The 12399-nt window shown below is 29.4% G+C and overlaps 1 protein-coding gene across 1 annotated transcript in view; it reads left to right on the top strand.

The window, feature by feature from the left end:
* The window catches only part of Machr-b (muscarinic acetylcholine receptor), a 37500-nt gene extending 33842 nt beyond the window's left edge, over window positions 1–3658 (top strand). The window contains exon 5 of the mRNA XM_083091109.1: window positions 182–3658. Within this exon, the coding sequence (XP_082947235.1) occupies window positions 182–2469 (2288 nt within the window). The 3' untranslated portion in view covers window positions 2470–3658. The remainder of the gene's footprint in view (window positions 1–181) is intronic.
* The last annotated feature ends 8741 nt before the right edge of the window (window positions 3659–12399 follow it).

Below are 12399 nucleotides of genomic sequence, written 5' to 3' on the forward strand. Positions count from 1 at the left end.
GATAGAATTTCTAATGCAAATCCGTCAATTATGCGCGAACGCCCATATATTCATCATGCTGAGAATCATAGAGATGTAATTTCGTTATCGTGAGACCTCTGTTCGGTTGTACAATATACGTAATCAGATACACGCAGCAACAGGAACTAACTATATAGGTAACGACGTAATTGTTGTACAGGCACCGTGTCGATGCCATTCTACACAGTCTACGTGCTGATGGGATATTGGAATTTGGGACCTCTTCTCTGCGATCTATGGCTGTCAGTGGATTATACGGTATGTTTGGTGTCTCAGTACACCGTTCTGCTAATCACGATCGATCGATTCTGCTCGGTAAAGATAGCTGCGCAATACCGTGGCTGGCGGACGAAGCAGCGCGTGATTTGGATGGTAACCATCACCTGGATCATACCGGCGTTACTATTTTTCATTAGCATTTTCGGCTGGGAGCATTTTATCGGTTACAGAGATTTAAACCCGGGCCAATGCGCCGTACAGTTCCTTAAGGATCCGGTGTTCAACACCGCACTAATAATCGGATATTATTGGACAACATTAATCGTCCTGTTCATTCTTTATGGCGGCATATACAAGACCGCTTATGACATGCAGAAGAAGAGCGAGGCTAAGCAGCGCAAGATGCAATCAATGGTCGCGTTGAGCGCCGGTGCAATGTCCGGTATGGCCGGTCGTGCCGCTGGTATAGGTATTTCCAAGACTCAGAGCACCTTGTTGAGCCAAGACAAGCCGAAGATTGGTGTCACATCAGTGGGTGATGGTGCTGTTGGTACGGATGCGACGGTTACGCAGAAAACGGTCACGAAGACTACCGACGCCGTCGGATGTGCACCAGATGCTGCAAATAAAAATATCACTGCGAACATCGCAGTGACGGAAACCGAGAAATCCGATCGCTCCAGCAGCCCCGTATTTGATTCTGACGAGGAGAGCACCGCAGGCACTGCTCAGCAGCTCAACACTATCAAAAAACGATCCTCGTTGGCAGGTTTGGTAGCCCAATCCGGCGCTCTTCAGGTTTTCGCCGCTAACGGACGCTTAAACGGTATTATGCCGGTCAAGGTTGAGCTAAGTGTGCCAACGGCGAGGAGATTGTTGCCGACGAGTCCTACACGTGACGTGGCGACACAGAAAGCTCAAACACTGCCCAAGATACAGGAGCTCAATCTCCTGGATACCGACAATCCCGCTGAGCCCGACAAATCCAGCAGTTGTACGCTGACGCCTGAGCAATCCTTAAAATCGAACGATGCCGACGGCAATCAACAATCGATTCCCTCAGTCGAGGCGACGCCGCCCGCTCAACTTAAACGTGCGTCGATCAATAGCGTTCAGCAAAACATCATACCGCCGCCTACGCAGTTTCAGAGCAGCCCGCCCGTGTCGGATAGCCCGACGACGTCCTCGTCAACCGACAGACCCAAGTCGTTGATCGTAAGATCCCACGGTCAAGGTACATATGATATCCTCACCGGTCTTGACGGTGGTGATTTGCGATACATGGATGAGAGTTCTATCATTCTGCCCAGTCCTTCTTACGAGAGTCCACCGTCTTCCTTCTCTTGCAGTTTGGCAAATCCGCTGTCGACGGCACCTCCGTCGCCCATTCTGGGTAGTGCTATGATAGCCGGTGCGAGCACTAATTTATTGCAAACCGCTCTTATCAGAGCGACAGCGCAACAAGCTGGTACCGGTCAACTAATACAGATTGTGCAAAGTAAACAGCATCATCAACCAACGATGTCGAATGCATCGAGTCAAACGCATCCGCCGCGCGTGTTCATCACACATCAAACCAATGTCGCGTCGCAGACGTCGCCCACCGTCAGCAAAGTACACACGGAGGTCTCTGTCAATGCCGACAAAACGAAGCGTCAACCTGTTACAACAGTAATCACAACCGCCGTGACTGTGCCGTTAGATTTGTCCAATAGTCCGACGGATCGATTCTCGAATCAGCCTACTAAAGCGAGTAGTAATCCACCACAAAACTCGTCATCCAGCAGTATAATGCCAACGGCCTCGGCTACAAACAGTCAGGAAACGAAGACCCAATCTAAGAAGAAAGAAACCACGGACACGGAGCAAAGCGGCTCCAGACGGGACTTTGTCAAGTCTATCGGAAAACGATTGAAGGCTAAAACGCAGAAGAAGGATCTCACGATAGGTCGACAGAAATCACGAACGGAGAATAGGGCACGCAAAGCTTTTCGTACGATATCCTTTATCTTGGGCGCGTTTGTTGCTTGCTGGACTCCTTATCACATATTAGCACTGGTAGAGGGATTCTGCGCAAATCCGCCGTGCACGAACGAACATCTCTTCATGTTTTCATACTTTCTGTGCTATGCCAATAGTCCCATGAATCCATTTTGCTATGCCTTGGCGAATCAGCAGTTTAAGAAAACTTTCACCAGGATACTGAGAGGTGATCTGCATATGACATAAGGCAGCGCGAATCGTTCGAGGATATTCTCGGATCTTCGATAATGTAACTAATAATTGTAGGCAACACGAACTCTTTTTGCACAGAAGATGGCCTTCCATACTTGATACCGAATTATATTCACATGTCTGTAAAACTGTGTTGAACTCCGGACAATAATAAAATGAGAATAATATATTAAGACTCGCCGGGAAATCAGATTACCCGCCTTTTGTACATAATGTATCGTTAACACACACGAGCTGATCGAAAATCATACTCTTATGTATTGTATATATGCTGTACACATGTGTGAATATATTTGTTACTGTGTATAATATATAGTGTGCTGAGAATGTACGTAGATGTCATGTACACGTAGTATTAAGCAAACATATATATTGTATTATGATAAACATGTTGCTAAATCGAATGCATTCCTAATACTTGCGATTCAAACGGAATAACGATCCGTTATGCTAATATCGCAAGAACTTGCGAAATTTAACGCTACGTAGGACGCACGTTACGTAATTAAAATAATATAATAATGGAGTTAATAATAAGTTCTAAATACAGTCGAACGAAAATATCGTTCATCACGAAAGACGAAAAGTGATGATATTAAGTAAATAAAACATTACCCGACTAAATATTGTAAAACAACCCGCCGTTTTGAATGGAGAACCAGTAATTGCGCAGTAATCGTTTTTACGTTATGTTATATATATGTATATGTATATATATTAATTTTCATCTCAAATATTTCACGTATTATTTAGCATGTTGCATTTTTTTTACGAATGAATCAGCTCGAGGTAGCTTGTCTCGTAGAAATACCGAGTAATTGAAGATTTTCTTATGGCTCTCGATCATAGATCGGAATATACACTGCCTTGAGATGGCCTAATACGCAGGCCTTTTCTCTTCGAATTTTGTGACATTTGGTATTCTTCATACAAACGAGCTTCCATCGATGTCTGATTAATGTTTTGTGGCATTATGTTTGTATCTGTTATGATGACGTAGAAAAAATGTCTTAATGGATATTTAAAATTGATTATTTAATTAACATGTTGATTAATTATTTCTGTCGGAACAATTAACGTTCTTTATTACTTTATTATAAATCATTTGTATAATTAATTATTAATATTATATACATTCAATATTATATACATTCAATATTATTACATTCAAATTAAAAAATTAAAAACTTTATTGTGCAGATTTATTGTGAATAATTAAATAGAAATTACTAGCAGACTGCGATTATAGCTTGCAGCATGATTTTCGTTTCAATATTGTTTATGTTTAAAAAAACAATATTTAATTTTTATTCCAAGCGCATATGTATTTTTATGATTACTGCAAATTGTTAAAAGAAATTGATAAATTGTAGCAATTAATTCATATCAATGTACCTTATCATATTTTAATAATATTCGCATAAACATTACTTTTCTACATTATCTTTGAATATCAACGCGAATGAATCAAATACATACAAAATTTTAGAAAATCAAAATTATAACTTTTGTTAATTAGTAGAAATGAGATGTATAAAAAATGTATATGATATATATTAAAATAGTTGCAATATAATGCTTATACAAATAGTATAAAAACTAAGTTGATAAATTTTACATATTGTATCAGATTTTTTTTACAAAATTAATTGAAAAAATAAGTGGCTAAAGTTAATTTGCATATTTTTACATTTACATTACACTAGAATCATATACTTTTATAAAAAAGTTTAATTATTAATAAATTATTAATTCGGCAAATATATTATTAATTCCTATTTCATCATCTTTATTATTAATTTATTAGTTTAATAGCAAAGTGCAGTTAATGATCTATGTGCAATATTTAATACAAAATTAAAATTACTGACTATCAATCAAACTCTAATGTCGAAAATTTTTAAACGAATAAATAACATATTTTCTTTATCTAATTTTTCATCTTCATATTCTATTTTCATCTTCATATTCTAATTTTTCATCTTCATATCAATGTATATTTTGAAAAAGGACAATATATTATTATAAATTAGATATATCACCGACATATCTTAAAAATAGCTTTCAATTAATCGTTGTTTAAATAAAAGTCTGACAAAGTTAGACTTTTATTTATTGTCAATCTTAATAATTTAACCTTAGAATTATAAACTCTCTTGTTACATATGCTATAAAATTGCAAATAGAGAAGGTATTTAATGAGGGTATCATGTTGACTTTGAGCTCACGTTGATCCTCGTGAGAGATGCACTGTTTTTCTGTATTTCTACGTCTCATAGATTTAACGTATCCAATAAACCAATATTATATTTTTAGTTGTTGATCGACTAGAAATAATCACAGATAGTTTTTTTACTATATTGTAAACCCTATTGTATATAGTTTTCTATCTTTATATAATTTGATATATATACGTATATGCAATATTATTTCGCTTGTAATTATCATTAATATTTCTGCTGCAGTATCTTATCGCTAAAAGCGCGTCATGTTCTTCCATAAAAAGTACGAAGTGTCCCAAAATAATGAGATTTTATATTTACATTATACGAATATGATCTGACACTTTGGAACTGCAGGGACATTTTGGCACTTTGGATATCTTCCGAAATTCACTGCCAATAGTAAGAGTTATTGTTTTCTCATTACGCTATACCTATCAGCTATAAATGTACATGATATGTATTGAAGTCGATTTAACATAAAACCATGACAGATCTATAATCAAAATGTCTTATTTATCTGCAAATACATAATAGGACATCTCAATCTAATTTGATGCTCCCGACATATAAATTGTTCATTCGCGTAAGATACATTTTGCATAAATTAATGATATGTTTATATTATGCTTTTCTAGAATTAAAAAGTTTTTTAATACGCTTCTTGCTACACGCACCTTTAATTTTTGCAACAATAGCATGATGATACGTGCAAACAACAAGATAATAATTTCTCGTAAAAAAAACCCATTATGATAATAATTAATATGGAAAATTTCGCGGCATCTATTATATTTGCTATTTTAGAGCGCAATTGTTGGGCGCTACTATGATTAGTAATAGAAGATAGTATAAATAATTATTATGCATGCGTATGTAAATATATATATGTGTGTGTGTGTGTGTGTGTGTGTGTGTGTGTGTGGGTGGGTGTGTGTGTGTGTGTGTGTGTGTAATTTATCAATAAAAGATCAATTTGTATCGAAATATTTCTCTGAAAGAGTCAGATTTTTCGATATGATCAATGCAATGATGTAAATGATATTTCGCTGTTCAAAGGCTTAAGTCCAAAGATCAGCTTAACTGGTTGAGAAGGAAGCGATGCGTCGTAGATATATAAACATTTCTGTATGATATGTAGTCTACATTTAAATAAATGATGAACGTGTGGACACAAACGTAGGGTGCGCTTATATTATGTACAGAGATAACAGACTTTGTAGAAAAATAAAAAATCAAGTTAAAAGTGAGCGCTATTGTGTGTAGCATGTATACATATATACGTAACATGATGATGAATAGACAGTAAAGGCTGTAGCATTAAAAAGAGGAGGAAAACCGGTAGACGGTGCAATATCTAGCGAAGAAATATAATTAGCTCTAGGCATTAGCACGATTAAAAAAGAAGCGCAAATAATAAAAATAACCGTATAAAGCCTATGAAACCGCATAAAAAGCGTAATATTGTCTAGATATTGCAGAGAAAATATATATTTGTGCATTATATTTCACAGCCAAGCTTTTGTTGTAGATTGTTCGTTGTAGATCCGTGAAACGGATGATCATCAAAATTGTGTGCGATTAATCGGAAAATATATGATTAATGTATATTTTATGCTCGATCAATTTCAATTTAATTCCATCGTAGAAAATTTAAATAGTAAATTCTTCATCTGTAAACAATTTATTTATACTGGGAATAAGTCTTATTAATTTTCATAGCTGTTTCATTTGCCTAGATTATATCGAAATGTGCCTCAGATTTCTCTTGCGCGTTTTATAAAAATAATTTTACTAAAATTAAAAAAAACATATGTGGATACCAAAATATTGATAGAGAATTAATACAATTAAATAATAGATTGAATATTTGTGGAACATTTGTTTTTAGTATATCACAATTATAATATCTTGTAATATACATGATAATATAAGTACAAAATTAATTTGATATAATTATATAGTATTTTATTTCATAAACTATTTTTCAATTAAAAAAACAGCGCAAGATCAAATTAAAAATATGCTTACTACAAATTATAGACAATACATCTTGCTTGCCTTGATTTTAAGAATCCTTTAAATGCTAATATATATATATATATATATATATATATATATATATATTTTAATTAATAATATTTTAATAATATTTAGTTCTCGTTTATTCTTTATTATTCTTGTTATCCTTTTCATTTCTTATGCATAAATATGTATGTATAGTTTATAAACAATATAATGTATGTTGTGCTAATCACGTAAAAATGCTTTATAATCTACTTTTAGAATAATGCGGTATATGTAGGTTTTTTCTGATTGTGAAATGTGATCGATATTTAGAGATTTAGCTGTCACGCATAATATCTATACTGCAAATTGGCAATTTTAATTAAAGTATATGTAAAAATTGAGATCGAATGAAGTCGTGACATAGATGTTATCGAATAGTAATCGATTTTTATTTGTATTAGATTTATGTGCAAGCCATGCACAAAAATGCAAATAAATATAATGATGCTCTGAAGTATAAATGATAATTATTGAATCTGTAAGTAAAAATGACTACGTAATAAAATGAGACTATGCGATGTAATTCTGAACCTTTTTCCTTGCATCAATTTGTTTTTTTGGAAAAATAACTATATATTAATAAATAATATAAACATAATCTAATAATATTTATCACTCAATTGATAATGACAATATAATAGTAGTTCAAAATGTGTATAAAACTGAGATATTAATAATATAATAATAAAGTTTATTTCATAAATACTTAATATAATATCATTGCATATGTTATATCATGTGCAGTAACATATTATCAGTGTGTTCAAGTTTTATCTATAGTTTAATTTTAATTAAAAATTTGAAGCGATAAAGATAATAATTGTTTATGTATGATAAGAATCTAAAATAAGTGTAAACAAGAATGGTAAAAGTGGTGACATCTGTCTGGAACTGAATCAACTTACTTAAATATTTATTTATCTGATTTTTAATAATTTAATATGTTAAAAAAAATGTTGGTTAAAAACTATTAATAAAATAAATACATATATTATTGTAATTATGGCACAAATATTTATCGAAACAGAATGCAAGGCTTTATTCGCAGTTCAATACCACTATGTGGTATCCCATTCTTTTTGATGATTGGTATATACATAGAACTGATTGGATGTCAAATTCGGATGTTAGTGCAAAGTTCGTGAAAAGGATTTCTATTGACAAGCAGGTGAGTGCAGTTCTAAATAAAACCATAGTGTTATAAATCAATAAAAATTTTCTATATCTATACGTATGTTTTATATTTCTGTAAGAAAAATTTTAATTTAAGAAGAATGAAATATACATGTATGTAAGAGTTTTTATCCTTAAGATGATTATATCTGACTCAAATACCGCTGAGATTATTGTAGCAATTCTAAATTTATAAAAACTTGTTATATTAAAAGCATGATTTGTTCAACAGATGATAACCTGTTTATAATATAGTTAAAACCTGTCAATAATATAGTTAAAATATTAAGGTATATGTATTAAGATATACAAATATTTACATCCATCTCATGCATTATCATGTTTAAATTATTACAATTACAATATATAATAAATTTGCTAAACAATTTTTTTTTTAATTTTCAATAATTTAGAATGTTCGATCGGTAACAATAATAGAACAAGCTTACACTAAATGTTGGAAAAGAATATTTAGATTTATAAGCTATTGTTTGTAAATCAATACATGTTTTGCTAAATGTTAAATTCTAATCAATAATTTTAAGGCATTAGGAAGGAAGTTTTCTAATACAATATAAAATCATTAATTAAAATTAAAATTAATTAATTTATTAATTAATTCTCTAATCAATTTTATATTATTTTATCTTTTTAAAGTTATTATATATTGTATATATTATATGATTTATAGAAATTTAGTACAATTGCAGAAATAATATCAGATGTGATATTATAAAGAATTTTGAAAACTTTATAATAATGATGTAGTAAAGACAATAATGATATATATTATTTTATTATCATCGTTTAACACAGGTTTAATTACTTAGCACGTATCATACTAAATTTTATTATATTAATAACGAAATTATTCATATCCCATTATTAATTATATGCATTTTTAATGGATTGTTTTAAATGTGCAACATTAATTTCCTTCACACTATTACAACTTAGTTTCCTGTTTGTAACTATGACATTTGTACGGGAAAATTCGTAACTAAAATCAATGATAAATAATTTAGTTACATACTAGTTTAATTATACCTAGTGCAGAACATACTACGTGTATTGAAATGAATAGAAACCGGAAACCACAAGATGTGTAAAATGGCATTCACGAAAAGGATCGAATTTAGGTAAAATTCCATATAGAGACATCGCAAATTGTTCAACGCAATAATTTGATATATGTATTAGCAACCATGAAAATTGTTGAAATATTAATAATAATTTGAAATCTATTATAAATAATTTTCTTATTGTTTTGTAAAATTATCTAAAAAATCTCAGCATTAAAAAATTATTATTTAAGATAATTTTTATTTAGAGAATTTTTTAAATAAATAATAAACTTGTTAATTTCTATTTTCCATTTATTAAGATTAAAATAATTATATATTATAATTATAAAATATATAAAATATTTATATAAAAAATGATAAATAAATAATATTTGCTATTGATTATGCAAATTCCCAAACTAACTAGATTTGCTTATATCACTACTTGTTTAAATTATAAGAAAGAATTTTAAAACATTCTTTGTATGTGTAAAAATTGATTATAGTAAGTAGATTTAAATTTACATTCTCTCTGAGACAAATGTTAGATTAAAATTGTATTTAATCTAACTTTATTTCCTATAAACTTTACTTAAACAAAATTCTTGTTTCAACTTTATTTAAATATACTTTACTTCTATAGATAATTTTACTTGGCTAAAACCATAATGTATACAATAAAATTTTATCTTCTTGATATAGCAAAGCTTCAAATATATCATAAAATTAAATAAAAAATATGCTATATAAATCATACAACTTTATACACAGTTTTTTAAAGTAATTTTTAAACTTTTGCATTAAAAATTAATTGTGTGTCATATTTATCACAATTTATTCGAAAATTTCTTTGTGACAACATTAACAAACAACTTATCTTTGTTTCGAATCATGCCTATATTCATCTAGAATTTATATTTATTTCTACTTCGTTTTCGTCATATTTATAAAATAGAATGTACAATATATATGAATGGTCTAAACATTTTATAAAAATAAATGTAATGGAATGTTTTATGTTTTACATTCACTGTAATAGTATTCTGTCGCGAGTGATTAATTTCCAAAATAAGTTTTTTTACCGCTTATAACATGTTTCTCTTTGCATATCAAAGATCCATGCAAAATATTTCGGGAGTTGTGAACTCAATTTCAAACGAGAAACGTCAATAACACAGGCGACTTTCAACAAACATTCTCCAAAGGGAGAAAACTGAATGCTTGGCGCGAATAGTAATATATTATACATAGGATGACATATAGAACCTACATATGATGTTCTAACTACTGAAAGTGTGTATTAAATGTTTTTCTAATGGCATTTAAAAATCTATGTACTTGATAAAAAAGCTATGCACTTGATAAAAAATAGATAATAAATAAATAAATAAATCTAATTCTATAAAAAAACCTTTATTAAATATTATATATATATGGCACAGAAAGGTGATTAAAACTGTAAAGATAATGCATAAACACATAAATAAATCTCTTAAAAGCTTATATAATTAACAAATAAATATCAAATATTTTGTCATTTTATTCTAATATAAATGTTATGGAAAATATGAAAAAGAATATGATTGTATTGGACTCTAGAATCTCTCTCGCAGAAATCTCTAAAATAATTTTGTCAGCAGAATTTCGATCTCTGAAATTTATATTCATTTAAATTAATAAATTATTCGTAAATAAATTACGAATGAGATTTGCTTGAAGTATAGTCCAAAAATATGATTTTATCTATATTTTATGTATATAAAATAGCACAAGAAATTACATTTTAAAAATTAAAAATCTATAATTGGAGATTATAAATTATAATTTTATTATTAAACATAGATGCAAATAAAAATATTTTTGCATTCTCTTTGCATACTTACATATTTAATCACATACGTATTTAATTAAAAATATTTATAATATATAAGTAACAATCTCTAGATTTTATAGATCAAAGATTACTCGTGTTCTTATAAAGTGACATTATTTATACATATAGATGGTTTAATATTTAAGTGTGTTGATATATGTATTGTGTGGATATAGTATGTAACGTCAGAATAAGTAAAATTTTTATTGAATAAGTTTTAGACACACAATTTTTTTCATTTTTTCAAATCCCACGTTCATTCACATCTAAGTAATGAGATTTGAGTTGTGCTTATAAGTTTATAACTGACAAGCTTCTAAGAGATTCTCTTCTTCTGTAACTTATGTATATTATAAATTTTCTGAAAAAATGATCATATCTTCTTCACGTGCGTGACACATGTGTTGAAGGAGGTTTTCGTGTGTGTAGGAGATGTTATTTTGGGTTCATAAAGTAATGTATCTGTCAATTTATATATATATATAAAATTAATCAGGATATTCTTTTTTTCTTTTTTCCTCTTCTCTTAAAGAAAATTATTAAATGTGATAGATAGTTCACCTAACTTTTTAAAACAGTACAAATTGAAAGATATATAAAATAGAATTATTTTTTTTTAATATATATAGTTTTAGAAGAAAAGAAAAAAAACTATTCTGATTAATGATTAAAACGTTAATGCATAATTTCAATCGTTATCGATCGATGTTTGTGATGTTTCCCAAGTGAGAGCGACTTATTGAATTTATTTATCTTTCTGCTAAAATATGAAAGCTAAATATGATTTTATTTATCTTTCTGTTTTAACCTGAAAAATTGATAGCATGTCTCCATTTATCACCAATATTCTTAGAAATATTGATTATTTTTCTAGATTTGAATAAGTAGTCAATGTCTGCTGCTTTCGCGCGAATTTGTTTTTTCAAGATATCTATGAAAGTTTTTCGAAGATTTTTATATTTTCTGTGGTAAGATATTTGAAGTCAGTTGTACGTGTGCAGAATACGTTTTCATTCTTTCATTTGAGTTGGAACGTCCAGATATACACTTTGTGAACTGACAAGAAGTGTATCCCTTTTTTTATTCATCTAAAGCTGCAAACTTTCAGTTTTATACAGATGCTATAAACTTGACTTACACTTGCTTTTAATTATCTATGATTATAGATAACTGGAATGAGTTTTAAAAAATATCATTTCCATTTTTCTTCACAAATCTTAATTACGAATTACGAACGTATTTTTTAAAAAAGATTATGTATTATAAGCTATTATGTAATAGCTTATCTTAAACAAGTCATAAAAAATATATAATAAAATATTTAAAAATATAATTTGGATTAAGTTAATTAAAAATATAATTTAGATTAAATTATTATCTTAAATTAAATTAATTAAAACGTATATGATTAAATATATTCAATGTGTTTATAAATTTAATATTATTAAAAACATTAATAAAGTTCATTTTCTTATTTGTAAAGCATTTCTAATAATTTTCAAATTAAAAAACATTTATTATA

The sequence above is a fragment of the Camponotus vicinus genome, unplaced genomic scaffold (assembly GCF_025532165.1).
Source record: "Camponotus vicinus isolate PSW18456_S1 unplaced genomic scaffold, iyCamVici1.0 SCAF_2, whole genome shotgun sequence".
In the NCBI taxonomy this organism is placed as follows: Eukaryota; Metazoa; Arthropoda; class Insecta; order Hymenoptera; family Formicidae; genus Camponotus; species Camponotus vicinus.